Source organism: Clavelina lepadiformis, chromosome 7 (genome assembly GCF_947623445.1).
Source record: "Clavelina lepadiformis chromosome 7, kaClaLepa1.1, whole genome shotgun sequence".
Taxonomy (NCBI): Eukaryota; Metazoa; Chordata; class Ascidiacea; order Aplousobranchia; family Clavelinidae; genus Clavelina; species Clavelina lepadiformis.
Genome location: NC_135246.1, coordinates 3,202,825 through 3,225,679, shown reverse-complemented (window position 1 = coordinate 3,225,679; position 22,855 = coordinate 3,202,825). Strand labels below are relative to the sequence as shown.

The window sequence follows — 22,855 nt, the reverse complement described above, 5'->3', positions numbered from 1 at the left end:
TTAGGATATTTTATAGAATTTCGTATAAGCCAAAAATAAACCAGTTTGGATTATTTTTATTTTGCGGTCTGTAATGAATATAAACTACAGCAAAACGTTAAAGTTTCTAATTGTAAAAATGACCGGAAATAAATGATGGCGAAAATTGTTTGTTATTTCAAACAAACGAAAACCAGGTTGTAATTTTTGGCATTCATCAGGGATTAAGTAAGTCATGAGATTAATTAATTAATTAATTAAGTCATCAGAGGGAAAAAGTTGATTTTTTCCTTATTGACAAACTTTTGTAGGTAACTGGTAAAGTTGACAGATATACAAGAATATCAATCCTTTTGCGGCATTTTAAGTAGGCCTGTATATGCATGACCATATGGGAATCGGAATCTTTTTCTGTGTTAAATAAATTTGTTTCATGCGGCCTTCATACTTGGCTCTTCGCTTCTGTAAGGATGACCTAATGCCGAGCGGGTTTACTTAATTGCACTCTTTGCCCCGTGGATGAGTGGATTCCAGTTTGAATGATGCAAAAAACGCGTGACATTTCTCGCATAATTTCACATGCTTGGTTCGAGCTCTTTTAGGACAAATCTTTATCAAAAGAAGTTAGAGACAGACGAAGCAAGACAATACAATCAGGTCAATTCGCTTCAGGGATTTGTTGCACTCGAATAATTATGACCTATTTTTCGCAGTTATGTTGCCTTTTTATGAAAAAGACAATGATTTCAGAAAAAACAAAATTTGACCTGATTTTTATGCGCGTTTTCTTTGACAGCGCGTTCCTGTGTCTCGTTCTTTGTCTTGTATTGTTCCGATCTCACGGGCTGCACGCTTTCAGGAAAGCAAGGCAGTATAAAGACGTGTTCGTTTTGCCCTTCGGTTAACTGATGCCTGTCAGTTGAGAACTTGAGATGAGCGCATTTTGCCGCTAATAGTTATAAACTGTTACTGGTAATGGTCAAGAGTTAGACTTAAGCCAGGCAAGGCACTTTAGCTATTGCAGAGGCCTAATCTGATTGAAAATCAACGCTATTTATTTTATTAAGGCTGTTGACTAATGTTGATTTATTTGAGGGTGTTACATTTGTTTATCAAAACGTATATTTTTGTTTATAGTTTTGCAGTATATTATACTGTAGATCAGCGATTCTTTTACTTTTTGTTTATCGGTACCCCTTGGAAATATTAGGTTTTTTTTATCGTACCTAACTCAAGTGAAGCAGCTCTTTCACAAATTATGTTTAGTCGTCAAAATAAAACGTTTTTAGTTTTCTTTGTTAAGATGGTTGTGTGGCCTAACATGTCTTAACTGCTTATCGTAAGCAAGGTGACGGCTTACGGGCTAATTGTGATTTAACCGACAGAATTTTATATTTTGAACTGGGACGCCATTAATTCAAGCAAGTCCATCAATCCTTCGTTACACAATAACAGTAAAATTTATTGTGAATCTGTGGGCAGGATTATAAAGAACACTGCATAACTTTAATACGACGATATACAGTAGCTTTATTGTTGCTAATTAAGGTCAACCATATTACCTTGTAAATGATTTTGTTTTGGCAAAAATGGATCATTAAGTATGGTTTTCATGTACTGCAGTTGTTAACTTACTTGTGACACGGCACTTCTGCAGCTCTTGATTTTATTACCGTTAGGTAGCGGCAAAGCGCTTTTTGGATCTGTCCAATTTAAACAGTCTTTGTCAAGTTTTTTGTTTACATCTGGTCTGTGCACCTGTATTGCTTACAGCAACTGTTTGCTTGGGTTGCACGACGGTAATTGTTTGCTTGGGTTACACGCTTGGACTGTAATCTTTCTGCACTAAAAAGAAATGCCTGTGTTTTAAACATTTGCTGTACTACCATGAAAAAGCTAAACAACAGTACGGTAACAAGCCAACAGCCAAACCATTTAGTGTTATGTCTTGTGTTTGTTAGCCTACTGCTGGCTCACTGGTATGCTAAAAGCCTATACTAAACTTAGTTGATGGTGGTACTGGCATAATTGTATTAGCCTCAATATGATGTAAGCAGAGGAGATAGCGTCACAGTGAAAGCTGCTACGGCCGAATAAGGATTTACTTCTTATAGCTTAAGCATATAGGCCTAGGCCTGCACATGTAGCCTATAACCATTAGTATTTTCAGAGACTGGAAATTCCATAAATTTACTGTAAGTGTTGGTACTTTTTTGTTTAAAAAATGACTTGGTTTCCATGGTCTGAGTCAATTAAAAGACGTGCCTGTCGTTACTTACTAGAGCATTATCTTGGAAGTTATTTGCAGGTGGGCATTTGTAATTGTGCTTAGAACATTTGTGCAACGTAGCTTACTGAGGTCTCATACTTTTGCACTCCGGCTTGGAGGTTTAAATGGGAATGAGTTATGAGAAAATATAGAATGAATAGACTCTTTCCAAATTACCGTCGCCATTTTTTTAAATGGCAAGATATTTTTGGGCATGGATGGCATGATTTTTTCGATCGCTTTTACTCAACAATGGAAATTTTCGACCCACTTTGATTCTTTTTAAAATTAGATTTCGTTCAGATGAATTGCATACAAATTCCTTAAAGTGATAAAAAAAAGATTAAAGTGAAAATATATTCACTAGTTCTTGTTTTCATTGCTTTGAATCTTACACACTAGACTTGTCCGATATGGTGTAATTTGCAGCGTATTACACAGGCTAATTTTGTTTGGCACGTCAAGCAATTTTAAAAATAATCAACTAGAAATAAATACTAACCGAATTATTACATTTAAACACGCCACAGATTCCACGCAAACTCTTACGTATTTCGCATCACATGCTATGCTGACCACATAACGTGACTTAATATCGAACTAGTCCAGTGCGTAGGATTCAAAGCACTGTAAAATAAGAACTAGGCAACATATTTTAAACAAATTTTTTTTATCGCTTAAAGGAATTCCTCTGTAACGCACCTGAACGAAATCTTTACAATCCACCAATCAGAATGCTTTTCATTTGAAAAGGAATCAAAGTGGTTCGACATTTTCCATTGTTAAGTATAAACGATCGAAAACCCAGGCAGTAACTCGGAAAAGGTCTATTAGGACGTACATACTCAATCCTGATATAGGAATGCAAAAGTAAAAGCGACCCGCCTACTGTAAAGATGTGATATATACGTGTCACACATAGTGAAAAGTGTGGTAGCTGCACGCACAAGATTCATCAACATGCACATCGAATTCTTTTTAGTTTCAAACCAATTTATAATAAACAAACAAAATAAAGCTATTTGTTTGAATGCTATTTATATTAAACAAACAAAGAATTGTGGTTTTGGTGCACGCCATCACACCAAAAGTTGTGTCTTTGCACGCACGATTTCTCATTGAAAACTGCTATGCTTTCCGGTCTGGCATGTCACACTTACATAGATTTGATTTAATAAGTGCACCAATGCACTGTAATAAACAAGAACTGCCATTTGTGTCCAAAAATCCTCAATTTTTGCCAGGGTGCATTACACGTGAGTTACGTACAGTCAAGTCGTGTAAACTTGGTTTGACCTAGGCATCACGTGGAACAAATCACACCTTGGCATTACTGTATTGAAACCATGGCAATTTCTTTATTTTCTTTTTTTTTGATGAAAAATAGCACGACATCTATTTCTTTAGAGATTGTAGTTGGGATAGCCTGTTTTGGCGTATTTGCCCTACTGGAAAGTTTGTTTTCAGTGCACTGGATAACTGGGCCAATAAACGCTGCTAAAATTTGCTCCACGCCAACGTAGCCCTTGTATAGCGAAACCGCAATTCTGCAATAGAAAAACTGGCAGTCCCAGGCGCATTAATAAACTTTTCAATAGGGCATACATGTGATGGACACCAATCTGATTTTTGGTGTATGCATCACACGGAATGCACCCTGCCATTTGTGCCAATGCCATCACATCGAAGTGATGTTTTGCTATGGAATACATTGTTTGAAACACTATTCAAAACATGCTGGAAATTGAACATTACTTGTTTGTTAGGAGAAGCTGAAACTAGAGCAGCTTAGCTTGGACGTTTATCATGGAAAGGGCTATGTGCAGAATGTCCAGCTCGATGTAAATGCTGTCAACGAAGCTTTAAGCCATCTACATTTACCTTTTGAAATTGTCCATGGGTCCATTGGTTCCATAGCTGTTTACATGCCATGGTCAGCTTTACTCAAGTCAGTTCTGTTACATTTATTCTTTTAATCTACTTTTACTACGTTGTATGTTTGCATCAATTACACTGGCCTGCATTTTTCAACTTCAAAATTTTTTCTTCACTAAAAACATGCAAATATAGCTAATTTTGGGGCGCTGATTCCAAATCTGTGGTCCGTTTTATTCTAGCACATCAGGTTTTTGAGATAACTGTTACACGTCATATAGCGTTTTTGATGAATAATCGCAAATAATGTACAAGCTTGACTCGAAAAAATTCACAGTTTGCACACAATTTTTACACATCTTTGTCTTCTTATGATAATTAACAATAAAGATTTTTGAAATATGACAGCAATAACGATATAATCCGGTAAAATGATTATTATTGAAAGCACAGCGGTTCACTACCTCGGTATCTATTTTATTGAAAATGCGCGTCTACCTGATTTTCTCTCATATTTAGTAGAGTCTTCACTTTTAAGACACCAGCAGTAGTCAGCAATCATGCTGACATTCCACTTACCCTGATAGCGTTCATCCATCACCATTATCTCCCGGTGAAAACGTTCACCTTGTTCCTCACTAAACGTCCCACAGTTATCTGGAAAGTAGTCTAGGTGGGAGGGTAAAAAGTGCATTTTGACGCTCATCCTACCCCAAGTTTTTGTAAGACATCGAGCATATCTGTAATAAGCTGTTTGTAATTGGAGGCTCCGTTATTTCCATGGAACTGCTGGATAACAGCTTTTAACCCCTTCCAGGCTTGCAATTCCGTTACAGACTTTTTTTCGAAATCTTCATCCTTCAACAGTTCTCTGATTTGAGGTCCAGTGAAAATACCTGCTTGCAGCTTAGCTTCGGATAAAGACGAAAACTTTTCTTGCAAGTACCTAAATCCTTCTCCGTATTTGTCCATACCTTTCACAAAGTTTTTCATGCACTCAAACTTGATGTGCAAGGGCGGTAAAAAAAACTTTTGCTGGAGCAACAAGAGGATGTGCCTTCACATTCTTAGATCTAGACAGAAACTCATCTCTTACTGGCCACAATTTCCGAGTAAAGTGGGAAGTATCCGCCCTACTGTCCCAGAGATAAAGAAAACAGGGAAATTTAGTGTAGTATAGTATGAGAGCTACGACTTTTAAATCAGCACATATCAACCAGTTATGCTCTTGGTACTTTATCATTTGCAACAGAATTTCTATGTCTTCATACGTTTCTGACATCACAGTAAAACGTGCAACAGGTACTGATGGCACAGTTTGCCCATTGTACCACAACACAGCTTTCATGCTCGTCTTTCAAGAATCTATGAACAGTCTCCAATGTTCTGCTGAATATGATATCCTAAATGTTTCAACTAAACCCTGAACATTCTTCCAAAAACCAGAGTATTTTCTTTACTAAAAAATTCTGTAAATTTTTTCTTTCTGTGGCGGAACCACGCAAAACTTGTTCCCTTTTCTAGAAGATTCTTTTCCTTTAATCTTGATGCTAGAAGTTGTTTTGAAAGATATAACTCTCTTGTGAGATCATTCAGCTGAGTTTGTGAAAACAGCTTTGGAGAGTCATCGTTTATTCCTTCCTGATAGTGCTCTCCATCACCTGCACTTCTTTCAGATTCTGAGGAGCTTTGCATCTCTGTTAGAGGATTCGGTACAGGAATTTCATCACAATGTGGTACAGGCCTCAATGCTGACTTTAAATTAGGGTACTTGATATTGGATTTGTTTCTTCTGTTAAACCCCTTAATACACCATACAAAAATAACAGTCATTGCGATGTTTTTTTTGCTCCCTACATACCGTAGGGACGCCAAAGGGAAGGCTCTTGAGTTTTTTATGGTACCACATACGTAGCTTTGATGCACATACGTAGCTCGTTGTGATAACAAAATTTATCTTGATAAATTATATCCTTTTGACAAAAAAGTGGGTAGTTAAACGTAAAAGCGAAAAATTATGCGGTTTTTTGACCGTAACTTTAAAACCTGATGTGACAGCCAAAAAAGGATGGCATTTTTGAAATCAGCGCACCAAAATTAGCTAGAAAACGTTGGCATCATACAAAATAAAATTTTCATGCAGACCAGTGTTATACGCTAACTATAAATTTCATCGAATTTGCTTGAATGAAAATTATTGAAGTTCATACCATACCCTGGTAAGCTGTGGTCAAATATGGCAAATACATATAATGCTATTCCATGGCTAGGACTTCAATTGTATGTTTACGGTTTCAGGGAAAGCTGTGAAGTTGAAATCAACGGGCTTAATCTTGTTGCCCAGCTAAGGCAATCTCAAAATGTCGATTTTTCATCCATGACAGATTCATTTTGCAATTCTTTAAAAAACATGACTACGTCTATGGAGTTTGCAGAACAGTGTTTTAATGAGGTCTTTGAATAGTCTTGTTTTTTTTCTTTAACTTATGCTTTTAACGTTTTATTTTAAACCTATTATATGTTAAAGACTTAGACATTGGGTTGTGTTTTTTTAATAATTTTGAACTTGGTTAATTAATTTTATTTAGATCTGGCTAACATTTAAAAATAAATTTTGAAACAACTACTTCAAACTATATTTAGTCTAAATTAAAAAATGACTTGTAACTTTCACAATATTAAGGAATCAAAAGGTAACAAAGATGAGGGATTTCAACTTCTTGTTGAAACTGTGGAACGTGTTTTGTCAAGAATTAAAGTCACATTTACGGACACAACCCTCCAACTTGAGCACGCTTATTCACCAAGTAATGGTGTTGGTTTGAAGGTATGATTTCTATGAAATATTTCTGTTAGAGTTGCAAAGATTTAACTTAGTGGTTAATTAATAAAATATGTTTCACCCATTTTAGGTGAAAATGTGAATGTTCAAAAAGGTTGGGTAAATGGTTAATTATAAATTTAATTTCTTTAAAGACAATCTTACACTTTCATAGTCATCTCTTATTGCTTTAAAATACCCTTCAGGAATTAAATTTTTGGGGTAAACTTTAAAGCTTGACAAGGCATGTTTTCTTTGTATTATATATATAATGTATTTTCTTGAATAGAAACCGCACGATTTGATTAAAAATAAACAATAAAAGCCGCCCTCGCATAGAAGCAGCAGAAGACAATGCTGAAATCGCTTCGGTGTAATATAATGGTTGTCATTGAGAGCTTGCACATGCGAAAAACAGCAGTTGTCACATTACAGTAGTGATCGGATAGTAATAGAATAAAATCTTTGTCAAAAGAGAACACAGAACTTTATTGTCAATACTACCGGTACTTCACTTAAACAACACTACCGGTACTTCATGTAATAAAAATAGAAGCCGCCCTCGAATAGCAGCCACTGCCAAGTTCTTATTGAGGTAACGGCTGCCACAGCAATCAACCAGGCTTTCTTCAGTCACTACTCGAATGACTCACACAGTCAGTTCCACTATTTAAAACGAATATAATATGAGCAACAACAAAAACCACGTTTGTATCCCAGCCAGCCACATCTGGCATAAAATGAAAGCCATCCACCCTTCCCGTCTTAGCATGCGGCTCATCGATCCAATCAAGCGAGGGGGAGAATGAAATCAGACAGCCTTAGGCCCAAGCAGATAACAACTTCCATGCGAGCAAAAGAATGAGTATAACTAGGACACTAGTTATAGAACACTGGGAACTAGACTAGAACACTAGGAACTAACAACATTATAGAACTAGAACACTAGAAACTAGAACTATAGGCATAAAAACTAAAAAGTGAAAGTGAAGAAGACATGCACAGTTAAAAGAGGCCAGAAATAAAATAGCACAAAAGAAGTAAAATTTTATAGATTAATTTTCTTAATTTATTTAATTAACTTAATTTTCAAACCAACTAGGAAAATTGCAGTGAACTTAAACTGTGAAAATTACAATTACATAAAGAAATACTCAAACAGTGAATGCAAAAGTGAAATAAGGTTTGTCATTGCATCAGCAGCTAATAGTCTGTCCTTGGTTAATGCCAACAGGCAAAAGTCAGCTAAATTTCACACCCAAATTTCTATTTCAGGTATAATTATGTACCATAGTTGCTGCATTATATGTATACATATTTTCGGACAATTAAAGAGAATTTTGATAAGCTTGAAATCGTCATTTGATAAATCTGGCATCACGTTACATGTATTTTATTTAATATTTTCCCACTTTTGACACACAAACACATTTATTTTAGATATCAATACAAGATGTTCAGTATTCAGACGAAGATTATTCAAGCAATGACTCATCAGCAAATGAATGCAATCCCTCCAGTTCAGCTGCTTCATTCATTACAAAACGGTTCATGGTATCGGGAATAACTGTGTCATTGTATGAATTATATGACAAGCAATCTGAAGATGATTATAAACTAAACGGTAAATGCTTAAAAATGGTTTAGATTCTTACATAAATATTTTTTATGTTTTCGATTGTATTTCTAAATTATTTTCTGTTGATTACTGTTATTCCAAAAGTGATAAATAAGGATATCATACCTATATATACCAAGAGCTTTCACACTATTTTTATTCTCTTAAAAAATATTGTTGTCTCTTTTCCCAAGAAATGCTGTTGATTTTGACTCTCCATCTCTTGTTTGTTTTATTAAAAATACAGCTAATATAAAGTCTGGGTTTTTAGCAATTTTTAATGCCGGGTTTTTATCTCATCTTTATGAAATCTATTTTATCTGAAATCTGATAACATAGGAGAGTTGTAGATATACAGTAAACAGTGTTTTGCCACCAATAGCAGGTCATTTAGCTACTGTGTGCTGGCACTTGACCCAACCCCTATGTTTCTTTTTGGTTGGAAAGCCCTATTTTTTTCAGACTTATTTTAGACCGTCTCTGTGTGCATTTATAGAATGAATTATAAAATTAACTACTTAATTGCCAATCACTCTAGTGAAAATAAAACCTGAAATAAACCAGGAATACATGCAGAATGTACGAATAGTCGCATATGTTGTAAATTACACATTTACGCATGTTTATTTGTAATAGATGCCTCAGACTGTATCATCGCACAGTTTTTTGGTTCACAACAAATTAAATTTCGAATTAAGCAAGATGAACAATTATCAGGCCCCAAAGTGGATGGTGATTTATACCTAGGCAGCTGTGCTGTGTTTTTAACACCGAAACAGGTATATCGCTTAATGATTTGTGAAATATATTGATATCTTCTGTGTTTACACTGTTTTGACAAACCAAGTTCTTGAGGTGCAAGTCTTGAAAACAAGTTGGTCTTAAATAAAAGAGTAGTTGTTTCAGTAAATATGCTTGTGAAAGGATTTGTACCAATATGTGGTTGCCTTAAATAAGTGGCAAAAAGGCAAAAGTTCATTGCTTAATTATTACGTCACATTAAAAGAAACAAAAGGAATGACTCACGTATTTGGATCAAATATAAATAGAATGTTTTCTCTGACAGACGAGTGAAAAGTAATAGGTTAAATAATAGCATACTTTAGTTTATAAAAGGAACATTTTGCGTTAAATGAGCCTAAACTAGCTTAAAATTGGTGTATTTGTACTGGTTAATATAATTGCTGACCTACAGTCTTGGCTGTGGGCTCTAGCCTGTTTCTGACACAATTTTGGCAATAACCTAGCCATTACATTTTACGAGAACTCCTTTCACCAGTATATTTATAGACAACAATCTTTGGTTTATTTTCATTTAGAATAACCAGCTATATTTACAATAAAATGTACTACTTTAACTAACTAATAACGTTAAAATAATAACTATGCAGCCAAGCTATAAGCTAAGGCTTATTAGCTAAAGTTTTTCATAATTTGTTATTGCAGGTCTCTCTTTTGTTGGGCCTGATTAATTGCATTTCAACTTCAAAAAGAAATGGTGCAGATGACAACACTCATACCTCAAACAGATCGTCTAGCAGGCCCATGGCTGCAAATGATTACAGGTACGTTGAGAACCAACTGTTGGCAGAGCATTGCCGTGGTGGATTATCGGATTTATCGGAGGTACTCAACATGGATACTTGCAACTCTGAGACCACAAAGGACCATTTTTTCTCAATGGATGGGGTATCAGAACAATTTTACTCCTTTAACTCATGTTCTGCGAGTTCTGATGGCCGTAGGGATGGATTCAACCATAAGAGGCCTGCTGATAAGGCTGATGACAAAAGTGAATGCTGCAATGAAGTGATTGAAAACATCGATAAAAAGTTCCGCTTTCAGGTCCAATTTCTCATGATGCTATTGACAATTTTAGAAGATCCCTTCTCCCAACCATGTGACAATGGTGATGAGAAGGATCTAATAAAGGACATGTCAGCATTCCTGGAGAAATACTTTAAAGACTTGAAGACAATTTTCAATAAATACACTTCGCTAGAATTGTTTAAAAAGCGTGATTTTTTCAATGACGCTCTGAGAAACAGGAATCATTTGCGCTTGCTTGCTGGTCCAGTTCATGTTGAGTATGTACAAGGAACCAGTTTTAAACTCCAAGAGTTTAATGAAAGTCTGTTGAACATGTCTATCGGTGACATGGAACTTGTCGAGTGCTTGTATAATCCTTGCGACACTCCGAATACAAAGCGTGAGTGCACGTGTGTCGAAATCCTTATGTTTCCTTCTGACTCGAGAAAATCTTCTACTACATCACACGAAAAGTGTGTGAATCTTACTGTCAACAGGATAGACAAAGTAGACAGAATCAACACAAAATTATCAATCAAACTTTCAGGTAAGTCTTGTACAGGTACTGTTTAGTATGTTTAGTGTACTGGTATGTGATGTTGCCCTTGTTATATTTGTAGAAGTTTTAAAGCTTGTTCTTGATAATGTATATGTCGAACACTAAAGAGAAATAATTGTTGGAGATATAATAACAATATTTCAATAAATGTCAATGCAGATGTCAAGTCAGAAGTTGATATAACCATGATGGACAGGGTTGCTTCTCTTTTATTTCTATTTGATTCCAAGTCTGAGGAACAAGCTCACACCAATATTGACTTACAAGCATCTACACTTGACAAGGAGGCTTTGTTCGCACAAGTTTGCAACGACCAAACCGAATCCATTCCTAGCGAGCTTAATCTTGTTGTTTCATCTTCTGAGATGAATGTAAGTGATTGATTGTGAAATTGTATTTTGTTTGAACCATTGCTGAATACATGTTAAGATTAAGCATTTAAGATGTTTGCACCTACTCTTGCTGTAACGTTTTTCTTCAAATTATTCCATCTTTTCAACATTTATTTCCCATTTCAATGTAGTTTATACGAAATGATGTCTTACGGTCACTTGAATCGAGTCACATTTTAAATGTGAAATAATGAATGGAAACAAGGCAGTGTATATTTTTATGGTTAAAGTGTTAAGTTTACTCGTATTTATGTGGTATTTATTGGAATGTAGGTTGATTTTCGCTTTCCGATTCCTGATCTGCGGGATGTGAGTCATAAGGAAATTAAATGTACCAGATCTCTAAGAGATGAAACACTGCATTTAATAGCAAAGGATATGAAATGTGTTGCTTCTGTTTTCACAGGTTAGTAATCGAAAGAAAAATTGCAAAGAATCGTCTTATCCAACTTTATTAATAGTATTTTTGTTTTTTTTTTCACTTTTTTAGGTCCACCCAGTCAACCTGTTGACGAAATGTGGGAAATGACTCTCCAATTTCAATGTTTACATGCCTTGTATTCTGATGAAGGAAAAAAGTATGTAATTGGACATTTAAAATTGTAATATTTGAATATTAGAATGTTTTTTGCATATTGTCTTCTGCTCATTACAAGAATCTTGATGTAGTTAAGCTGTGTATTGGGCAGTTGTTAAAGTTCAAAAAAGTTTAAATGCTTAAACAGTTTTAAAATGAAGTTTTAAACATGAAGGGCCTGATATGTAATAGGTGTTAGCTAACAGATTCAATTATCACTGGTTTAATTGTTATTTTTTGCATAACTTTAACTAGGTTTGAGATGTGAGCTTTTTATTACCTTACGTTTAATGAACATCTTTTTCCAGACCCCCCAGGCTGTTTCTTGAAGCAACAAAAAGTGACGGACAAGACGATACACAACTACAAGAAAGCTTTACAGAGTCGTCAATGCCTTTTATTAAGGTATGCTTTTGTTTTGTTTTAGTGATTCTGATAAATTAGTATCAAATCATCAGCACTGTATGTTTAAGAAACGTTGTTGTTATAATAATTACATTCAGTCACTTAGTACACTATGTCACTTAGTACAACTTTGCACCTGCTTTGTGCTTTCAATGCAATTAAATGAATGGTATTTTTATTTATCTCGCTAGATAACTGAGCATCCAACAGCCAGTACAAGACAGCTCGTTTTGAGCGAAAAGAAGCACTTCTACGACTTAAAATTTAATGACAAAGTTTCTATTCAAATGAACGACCCTATGATGGAATCTCAATACGATCACTTCCAACCCAAGGAGCCAACACCGTTTTCCTCATGCAAAGAAGTTCACGGCGATACAGAGAAAATGATACCAGGTGTGTGTGGTCAGGAAAAATTGAAGTTTGTTGCTTAAGTTTTTGCCTAATTAAGTTCGTTACGTAATTATCTTGCTGTTTTTTTTATACATGATTGGCAAAGTTTCTTTTCTGACTTTAATTATCATGAAATTATGCCGAAATGTATGTGTTGTTTTTATTCACATCAAGAAAAGATCTTAAGTATAATAAAATGACATAACTCCAAATGCAGTTCACTGAAAGGATTGCGATACACAATTAAGCGTTGCTAATTTTTGCAGTTAACATGAAACCTCACCTCGTAAAAGCGTTAACCGGCCCTAAAAAAGCATGGAGATAAATGTGAAATAACCAAACTCAAAATAAAAGTCGAGTTTCTTTTCATGAAGCTATTGAATATTTTCCTGTCAATTTTACATGATTTACAGTTTATAGAAAATCAGTAAAAGTTGACGAATCAAAATATGTTACCTGATATAACGTTCAACTGATAATGTAGTGACTTAGCGTGCAATTTTATCTTTCAGGCAACCAAGAAGAACTAAAGAACTTCAAAGACCATGCCAGTGCCATGTCAGCATTTCATGTTGCCGTCCACTTTCCTGTTGTGAAGATATACTGTCCTTCCATGCCATTTTTTGAAAGTCTTTACAATAGGATTAACAACGACCTACTACTGTGGATGCCTTCATCAGCCCAGCCCACAGAGCACAGCGTATATTCTGAAAATGTACCGGATCGACTTGACACAGCCAGCCAATTTTTCTCACTTCGAAATGATCTTTTTAGCTCCACTGAAGAAGAACCGCACACAGTTAAATCTTCTAAGGGGTATGTGTTATTGTACTTGTTTCTTCATAAACCTTGACCGTGTTTTTGTTTGATAACACCGTTACTTCCGTTACTGTTACTTACCGTTACTTACCGTTACTGTTATCTACAATAACACCCCTTACTTCCTCTCTTAGCAACGTTTTTTTTCAAATGACAGTGTCAGGACATGCTGTTTTTACTTGCAAACTTTTGCCTTAATAAACTGCTAATGCCATTTTAAAAATCATGCTCTTTGGTAAGATCCGAAATCGAACCTGAGTTTCCCCCACAGAAGGCATTCCTAACCATTGGATTAATGCTCCAACCCTCCCACGTTACTATTCTTGAATTTTGTTGAACTTTAGTATGACGGACAAGAAAGCTGAATATCTTAACAATGATGATGATGATTATGATGATTTCATCCCTAGTCAGTTTCAATCTTTGCAAAGTGAAGGAATCAGCATCCCGTCTGAGCGCAGTGCCTTCACCATATCACTCTCGATAAACGATGGTTTGCTTTCTCTATGTTCAGACCTCAACATTGAATCTGACGCGAAGAAAACTGGCCAACTTTACCTCGCGGTATGTCTTTTTCTATTGTAATTTCATGTTGTTTTGTAAGTTATTATTACAATAAATATTCTATTTACCTAACCTATGGCCGCAATTGGGCCATAGGTGATGCTAATGAATGAATGTTAATATTCATATTAAAAATTGGTTTTCAATGCAGATCAACAATGGAAACCTTTTTACCTCTTGCAGTTATTGTGGAAATCCCAATGTTGATTACACCAGTATTGATATCAGTTCATTTTCCATTTATCATAAGGTTTGTATGTTTGTGGTTTCGTTGGAAAATTTCCATTAATCACCAATAATATTTAGTCAGTCCTAATCTTGGTCATTTTAAAACGGTTTTGGTACCAGCAAATCAATTGCTTCATACCTTTTGCAAATGCATAATTTTTGTGGTCAAGTTTACAAAGCATAGAAACTTTTACTTCATTTGTCAGACTTGTCAAACAAACCTTATTCTCTCTAATACATTACCTAACTGTTATCTGATTACTGTTTACAGGTGAGAAGCTCGTCTTCTGTGCAATTCGAAACTGTCCCATTTCTGGAAATTCCTCCAAATTTAACTCCGGTTGCCTATCCGAATGAAGACGGGGTGGAACCGTTTTTTCATTCTGGTAGGTTTTATATTTTAAAGTCACTCGGTATCAACTTTCTCTTAACGAAAAACTTGTTATTTTTTCAGGCCGGCGAAATATTCCCGTCACTTCAGGGAAGAAACAGAAGATGCTGTCAATTGCATTAAAGGTGGTATGTGAAGAAAAGCGAGCGCTGAAGCACTTCGTTGTTGCGGTTATGATTCAAGGAATGACGATCAAGCATCAATTTCTTCCCCTCGGTCACAGCTGGTTTGAGCAGGTATGATAGTTTCATGTTGTCACAGTTTTGAGTTGTCTTTTTTCAAAGTATTTATAACCTAGAAAAGCTGAGTAAAGTCTTGTCATAGCCGAGGTTGCCTGAAGTATAAAGTGCATATCTCACATGTAATTGACATTGTGCTGAACTATATTACATGAAGAGTTAGGATATGGCGGCTTAAATTTAGATGAGTCTGATTGCTTCTCTGTTCAATTGACATTAACAAGAAAACTTCAAGACTTGTAGAAATAGATGCTACCGCATAAAGATTTGATTAAATTCTAAAACTTCATTAATTTTTGTTGTCTTGTAAGTGAAAAAGATGCAAATTTTGCTCGTTTTTATTAGAGTTTGCCTCTGAGTTTGCTTTTTCTGATTTCAGATTATCGGTATTATGGATATTGAAGACGAACCTGTTGTTGGTTATGAACCACCAGCAATTTTAACCGAAATTCACTTTCACGCTCGTAAATGTGCAGCCGATTACCAACCTCTCTATCTCGCTCCCCCACTGAGAGTTCTGGCCACCATTAGTTCCTTTTCACTTTCTTCAAATGTTGTAGCTGGCTCCCCGGTTTCATTGTTGCATATGATTTTAGATGACTCGTCAGTGCACTTATCTGATAGGTACCAACTCTGTCATGTTGTTGATCTTCATATTCCGTTAATTTATTTCTGTTTTTTTTGTCGACACTACTCATCTTATCGGCTTTAATCAAAAGGAGAATGAGTCTTAAGTCTTCTCTGAGTCTGAGTCTTAACGTCTGAGTCTTAACGGTACGGTTTTGGATTATAGCACCAGCATGAAGAGAATTAATCGTCAGCATTTTGTCACCGTCCTTGATGTCAATTTGCTTGAAGTGATTCTGAAGCTTGCCAATTCTAAAGCAGTACAACTCAATGGTAGGGATGTTGCACAAAAATCTTATTGTGAATCTAGTTATGCAGTAACCAGTTCGATACAATCAATACATACAGCAGTTGATTGTATGCAATTAATAGTTAGCAAAATAAGAGAAAGTGTGAAGTTTTTTTATTATAAACTGGAAAAGTAAGATTCTATTTATTTTCTGTAGAATCGGAGGCTCCACAAGATTTTCCTCAAATTGACTTGTCCATTGAAAACGTTCAAGTCTTGTTCAAAACCTGTTTTGATTCTTGCGCTGCTTTTATTGCCTTACTGAGGTACATAATTCAAGACGGAGATTTAGCGGAGCAGGAGTTTCCTGAAAGTGTCTCTTCTTCCCAATACGTAGAAGCCGCTGAAGAGAAATGCAACAATGTGAACTTGTCTAAGCAATCCTCAAAGCCAAGCGACCAGGTGAATAAAATGTGATCACAATTGCTCTTACAAATAGACAGAAGGGTAAACTTTTATGTCAAATATTGTTGAATATTAGAGATATACTTAAACCAGCGGCCAATTTTACTTTTAAAAGTGTATGAGTTTCCAAATAGGCCTGGAACTTTTCATGAGCAGTCGAATTTTAGATAGTTTTGGTTTTTGTTGTAAACCTGATAACAAAAACTTGATCGGACTATCATTATCTAGTTTGGAATAATTCGATATAATTCGAATTTTAAATAGTTCGACATAATTTGTAGAGTACAAGTTAGTTAAAACCATTTCAAAGTAACGTTTTCAGTTCTTTTCTCTGCGATATCAAGGCTTAACTTTACTGCTATTGGAATCTTTCAAACTAGGATTTATTGCTTTAGCGGTCGGTATTGCAATTTTCTCATTGAAACTGGATCACTTTTCTGTGTCATCATATTTTTTTGTTTAACTTTCACAGAGAACAAGTCCAGTTCAAGCAACAATTGCTGATCTAATGGCAGATGCTATGAAAGACATGGACCTATTCAGTGATGATGATAAGTCGTCCATGCACAGGTAAACACATGGAAGTTTTTTTGTGGCCACTATGACTTTTCAACAATTTTTATGATATAAGTTTGTTTTATCTGCGAGGTTTATTGTACAATGCATGATTAATTTTTGGCATAAAATTTGCTGCGTACAAAATGTTTGTTTTCTGTACTTGGAAATTAGCCATAGAAACAAACTATCACGTGTCCATTCGCGAACTCCAACTTGGTAGCTGCTGACGAAAAATTGCAACAAACTAGATTATGTTGATATTAAATTCTTTTTCAGTGACTACTTATCATCAGTTGACACGGAAACTGTGCCAAGCGGCTCTTACTTGAAGGTAAGTTAATGCATCCAATGTGAGCAACATATTAAAAATGTGATCTGAACGCGACTGAAACGTACCCATGCGCATTGTACGATATAATCACGTTATTATCACCAACCCCTGCTAATAATTTAATCAATGCTACTGTATTATAACAAATCGCACACTTCATTTAATCGGGAGGTGTATTTTTGGTCGCCGAGCGTATTTATGTATGATTGCGCAATGCGATTTAACTGAGCTATAACAGTAATTATGATAAATATTTGTATCCGATCAAAATCTGTTGTGTGTAATTGGAATTTGAGCTCATATTGATTTCGCCAAATTAATAAGGTAATCATTGAAAGAAAGGCATATATTTTACAATGAGGCCTGCCATAGAAAGATTGGTGCACATATTGTTTTGGATGGGATTATTCAAGCCATATTTCCCATGGCGATTGTCATTAACATGCGTATAGTAGCCCTTTTAAAAAAAGACAAATAATGATCGATAAATCAATCACCGCGTGTTATTACTTTCAAAATAGAACAACTGCGGCAATGCCAACGGATGTGTTAAAATTTGAAAAGTCTTGGCAACTGCCATAAGCCGAGGGCAGTTCCTTAAACTTTTTTTAATATGAAGGATGCGTCAGACTACGACGATGACGAATTTTGCATAATATCTGATCCTGACCATGACCCATGCGACGATAAACCAATACTCGAATATTTCAAACCGGATGAGCCCATATCCGTTGTCAAGCATTGGTTCAAGACAAACATGGAAAAAATAAACCATCTTCACACCCCCTGTAATTACCCGTCCCCGGTGAAACGTTACAACGTAACGGACTTATCCTGTTGCTGGTGTGTCTACGGAGGTACCGATTTCGGGAGGAAGGAAAATTGTGTGGAGCCTGTGTTCCGCCAGCGAACATACTCTCGGGAGCCACTACCTTCCGATTACTCGCCACGAACGTCACGCGCCGATAACAAGACAAATCAATCCGGTCGAAATCATGACGTAGTGGTCGAGTTCCATGTGACTAAGGTAGAGCATTTACGATTGCCATTGGTATTAATTAAAGTGGCTGCTTTTGTGACGTTTATTGCAACCACTTGGTATGTAAAACGCAACTTACCCATACCAAAGTTATATGTATTAAAGTTATGTTGTAAGATATTAATTTGTAAAACAATTTTTTAAAACTGTAGTGATTTGTACAGTTACTATATAGTTTACGTAATTACCAATTACATAATTTGAAATCGTCGTAAGTTTCTTCGCCGACGCCGCATTTGCTGTGCCCTAACTTGTCACTTGTTCTTGTGTAGTTCCGGTTTAAACATGAAGTCTTTCCTGATAATGCGAGCCCAGATGAAGCACGGACCGTATTCACCATCAACGATTTCGAGATCAGAGACCGACTCCATTCATCTCAAATCAACAAGTTATTGTATCAGTTCCACAACGAAGATAGCCCAAAGCAGTCCAATGCGAACATGCTGCTAGTGAAAACCCTGCACTTGAAACCGGAGGATCCTGGCAAACCTGCCGAATGCCGCCTCAGAGTGACGCTTCAGCCTATAAGATTAAACATAGATCAAGACACGCTGGATTTTTTGATAAATTTCTTCACAAAACTCTCGGAATTATTTGGTGCAGAAGGAAAAACAGCAACCCCCGAATCTTGCCATACTCCACAACTAAGTGTTTCAAGTGGGGGTGGGTGCTTTATTTTTATAAAGCGGTATAACTCATTTATGTCTTTGTTTTCAACCGTCATCAGCACAGTGAAACATTTTTAACATACTGAAAATTTATTTCGTTTGCTTTGCGATAAGCTAAGGCAAGGGTAGTTGTCACATATTTCATTATTTGCTTATACTACAAATTAACTCAGAAAGAATGGCATATTAAACATAATTTACAAAGATTCTTGTGGCAGTCAAGGCCACGCAAATCAAACCGTATTACTAATATACGCTATGATATATTTCTGAGAAGATTTGCCTTCCTCAAATGTGATCGATGAAGAAGAATCAGACAATCTCACCACACACACTTTTTATCGCGAAGTAATTTTCACCAATGACGTCCCCATACGGCTTGACTACCACGGAAAACACATCGACATTGAGCAGGTAGTTCTTTGTTCAATTTCAACTTAGTTTTGCTGGTACACGGAATTCTATGATAAAGATTATAATTTGCAGTTATTGGAATTAAACGGAAGAAAGCGCTTTAATTCTTGTTCTGTGTGTTGCGTTTGCAACTATTGTACAAAAGTTCTCTTCAGGATGGATTAGATTGATTTTTATATTTATGGAACTGTGGCGTTAGTGGGCGCTACACAACCTTAAAGAAATAACAATTAGCGTGACGAATTTTATTAATTATGACGTCAATTGTTGTGTTTATCATGATTGGCCACCGTCACAAAACTGAATTGGAATATTTTGAACAGGGCAAAATAGCTGGTTTGTTGATGGGTCTGGCACAGTTAAACTGTTCCCAACTCACTTTGAAGAAGATCGAACACTGTCACGGTCTGCTGGGCATCGACCGTGTCATCAGCTACGCCTTGAACGAGTGGTCAACGGACATCCGTAACAATCAACTTCCGTCCATCTTGGGGGGTGTAGGGCCCATGCATTCTGTTGTCAAGTTCTTTCAAGGCGTCTGTGATCTATTCTGGATGCCAGTGGAGCAGTATAGGAGAGATGGACGGATATTTCGTGGCATACAGAGAGGCACTTCTTCATTTGGTAAATGCTTTTCAACGCCTCTTAAATTTTATGAAACAGCACTTTTTCACGTGGTTATTTTTGGCACTACATATTCTCTAAGAATTATTTTGCTACGTTTGCGGCGATTTACTTGGGTCTGTAGCATGTTTTCGCTAAATTTAGCGAGTAATTTCGTAGAAACTGCGCACCCCACGCTCGCACAGTTTGTTTGCTTTTAGTATATCTAGTAGCCACTACAACAACATTAACATCATTGCACACCAATTAAACTTTGTTTATTCTCCAATAAATATGTTGACAGGCACATCAACGTCCATGGCCGTGCTGGAAGTGGCTAATCGCCTCGTCGGTCTCGTCCAATCAGCTGCCGAGACCGCCCATGACGTATTCTCACCAGTGGACTACAGCAGCAGGTCAATAAAATTGCCGTAGAAAGTGACAAACCAGACCGCTATTGGCGCCAGAGTTGCCAACATAGTTTCTGCAATCCTTAAAAGTCCGTTATTGTTTTCCGTTATTGTTGAGATGTCTTTGTTTTCTGCCATATTATGTTACTGTAATCATGAAAAAATTTTCTTGAATATTCTTATTTTTTTGCTTGGTTGTGCTTAAAATAAAACAGTAAAGCCTGTGTGTACGCAATCGATATTAGTGCATGTCTTAAACCTAATAGAAATCTTAGCCATATATACAAGCTTGTTCTTTGATTTCTATAGAGCAATAAGACCATCACCAAGTTGGCGATCGCCTGACAAAAGGAACAGGATCAAAGGCCAACCAGCCGACATCAGAGAGGGGGTCAACAACGCTATAGCTGTAGTGCGAAATGGAGTTTCAGACACCGCTAATGCAATTGCCCGCGTTGCACAGAAGGTTTGATTTGCGGGATTATTCGCATCATTTGTTTCTAATTGTGGAAGTTTTCGAGAAGCAGATCTTCGCAATCTGTTACTCCTGAGTAATGAGTCTAATTTCCCCACCTCTCCAGACCGAGCTTGTATTTATTCACTTTCCGGTTCCATTTTTTACCTTATGTCAAGCATTTCGGAAATGCGGGATCAGTGAACAGAACATGGCATCGTCGGGTATCGAACCCGGTTCGTATTGTCGAGAGTCTGGCGCTGTAACCACTATACTACACCAACTATGTTTTAAATTGTCACCTTACACAAAATTCCTTTGTATTGGCACTGACCCTGACCATACTAAAGGCAACTGTTTTTATGATCTCTATTCATAAAGCTTTGATTACGTAAGATTTTTATTGCATCTGAAAAGATGTTAATTAGAAGTTATTTCTCTCTTTTCACTCCGTAAATTCAAATTAAAACTTCAAATCAAACTGCATCTGTATAGCGCAGGAATTTTTGCTTTCATTATTACCTAACAACAAGTTAATAATTACCAACGTTTATGACGTAGGAGCACGAGCAGAAGGGAATTACGGGCGTGGTGGGCGGCATGATACGTCACGCACCGGGCACATTGGTCCGCCCCGTCATAATTGCGTCAAAGGCGACATCGAACGTATTAAGTGGGTTGAGGAACCAGATTCGTCCGGATGCTAAGCGGGAAGATGAGGAGAAATGGAAGACGAATCCTGGCGATTAGCCTCCATCATGGAAACTTTCCTCCGTCAGGTCTATGTTATGAAGTGTGTGGTTTCAAGCGCATTGGTATGGTACAAACCGCACGTTAATCTTTTGGTTTATCGCTCGTTGGACGGTGATATCCCGGTTAAGTTGGAATTCCGACCTCTCTCAGCATTGAAATGTTACTGCGCAGTGCCTCCAGTTATTTTAATATGTATATTACGTGATAGTTCGCATTGTGTTTAGCTACTGCAGTACAGCACCATGATTGCTGAGTTCGCCACAAACTGCTCAGGTTCAAGTTGCGAATTTAACCGGGGTCTCGCTGTATGTTACTCATCGTGTCATATCTTACCTCTATTTGCCGTAGTGCAATGCTGAAACGGGTTTGTAAAAACAAAAGATATCTAATAATTTAGTCAAATATATTCTTGTATGTTTTAACCCAGGGGTGTCAAACTCAATCGCACCAGGGGCCAAACTCAAAACTTATTTAACGCCGCGGGCCGTAAGGATAAAACTTGATTGAACGTTTCGTGACACGAGTATATGAATTGGAACAGTCAGCGAAACAGCACCAAATTTTTGTTTTTTTTGACGGTTTTGGCTGGGAATAAATCGATTTATTCTATCGTATGATGAGGCAACTGTTGTGCTGCTGTATTGTGCGATTTGTTATAATCTTGTTTCTTTCTTGAAAAAAGTAAGTTATACTGCACAATGATCTCGCGGGCCGGAAATAGTTCAATGTATAAAATAGCATTGCGGGCCAGGTTTTATTGTAAAGCGGGCCGGATGTGGCCCGCGGGCCGGGAGTTTGACACCTATGTTTTAACCGAACCATTCTGACGCGAGAGTTTTCAGGTTAACACGCGTCAATCAATTCACAACATACCAAATTCTTAGAAAAATACGGACTTGTTTCAGCAAAGCTCTTGCACATTAATGCAGCCGGTTTCGTCATTGTTCATCGGTTTATGGTCATTGAATTAATAAACACTGTAATCCATAATAAGGCTGTACGTAGAAACTACACGTCCTTAAACATTACCTTGAAAGCAGTTGCAGTTGTATAGTATTTTTTACTTTGGATTTTATCGATATTTTTTCTGGCACTGTTACAGAATTTTCAGAACATTATTTTGAGACTGTGTTTATTGTCGTGCAATAAGTCGTGTGGTATACTACGAGTTAGTGTGCCTACTGTGTGTAATAAAGCTTTCAAAAAACTCCCCTTACAAGAAACTTAAAACATACATGTTTTGTACCAGACATAAACACATGATAATACGTCGTAATGGTATACTTCCAAATTCTGTATTTCACTAGCACGTAACACAATCTGCTTATAACGTATTTTCTCTTCTTCTGTAATGACGGATGATTTC

General features: G+C 36.5%; 1 protein-coding gene across 3 annotated transcripts; it reads left to right on the top strand.

The window, feature by feature from the left end:
- Window positions 1-2,148: 2,148 nt before the first annotated feature.
- On the top strand, window positions 2,149-22,701 carry LOC143465080 (autophagy-related protein 2 homolog B-like). 3 transcript variants are annotated; one of them, XM_076963227.1, is made up of 29 exons: window positions 2,149-2,287; window positions 4,015-4,196; window positions 6,422-6,575; window positions 6,807-6,950; window positions 8,385-8,568; window positions 9,199-9,341; window positions 10,009-10,918; window positions 11,090-11,301; window positions 11,596-11,728; window positions 11,813-11,900; window positions 12,208-12,304; window positions 12,496-12,700; window positions 13,210-13,513; window positions 13,861-14,080; window positions 14,232-14,330; window positions 14,580-14,694; window positions 14,763-14,935; window positions 15,318-15,562; window positions 15,732-15,838; window positions 16,012-16,256; window positions 16,732-16,829; window positions 17,094-17,148; window positions 17,768-18,175; window positions 18,460-18,850; window positions 19,133-19,269; window positions 19,593-19,893; window positions 20,177-20,288; window positions 20,592-20,748; window positions 21,298-22,701. In XM_076963227.1, exons 1-29 carry the CDS (start codon window positions 2,204-2,206, stop codon window positions 21,484-21,486), a joined length of 5,892 nt encoding a protein of 1,963 aa, XP_076819342.1. In that variant the 5' UTR covers window positions 2,149-2,203; the 3' UTR covers window positions 21,487-22,701. The 3 variants fall into 3 exon arrangements, with proteins under 3 accessions (XP_076819342.1, XP_076819344.1, XP_076819343.1); XM_076963229.1 differs by lacking the exons at window positions 20,177-20,288; window positions 20,592-20,748; window positions 21,298-22,701 and having other exon boundaries at window positions 19,133-19,265; window positions 19,593-19,736; XM_076963228.1 differs by lacking the exons at window positions 20,177-20,288; window positions 20,592-20,748; window positions 21,298-22,701 and having other exon boundaries at window positions 19,133-19,304; window positions 19,593-19,731.
- The last annotated feature ends 154 nt before the right edge of the window (window positions 22,702-22,855 follow it).

Excerpts from the sequence above, each read along its gene's own strand:
- LOC143465080 (XM_076963227.1), top strand. The coding sequence starts at position 2,204 with ATGACTTGGTTTCCATGGTCTGAGTCAATTAAAAGACGTGCCTGTCGT. Across the intron at positions 2,288-4,014 it reads ATCTTGGAAGTTATTTGCAG|GAGAAGCTGAAACTAGAGCA; the intron begins GTGGGCATTTGT and ends CTTGTTTGTTAG. Across the intron at positions 15,839-16,011 it reads TAAAGCAGTACAACTCAATG|AATCGGAGGCTCCACAAGAT; the intron begins GTAGGGATGTTG and ends TATTTTCTGTAG.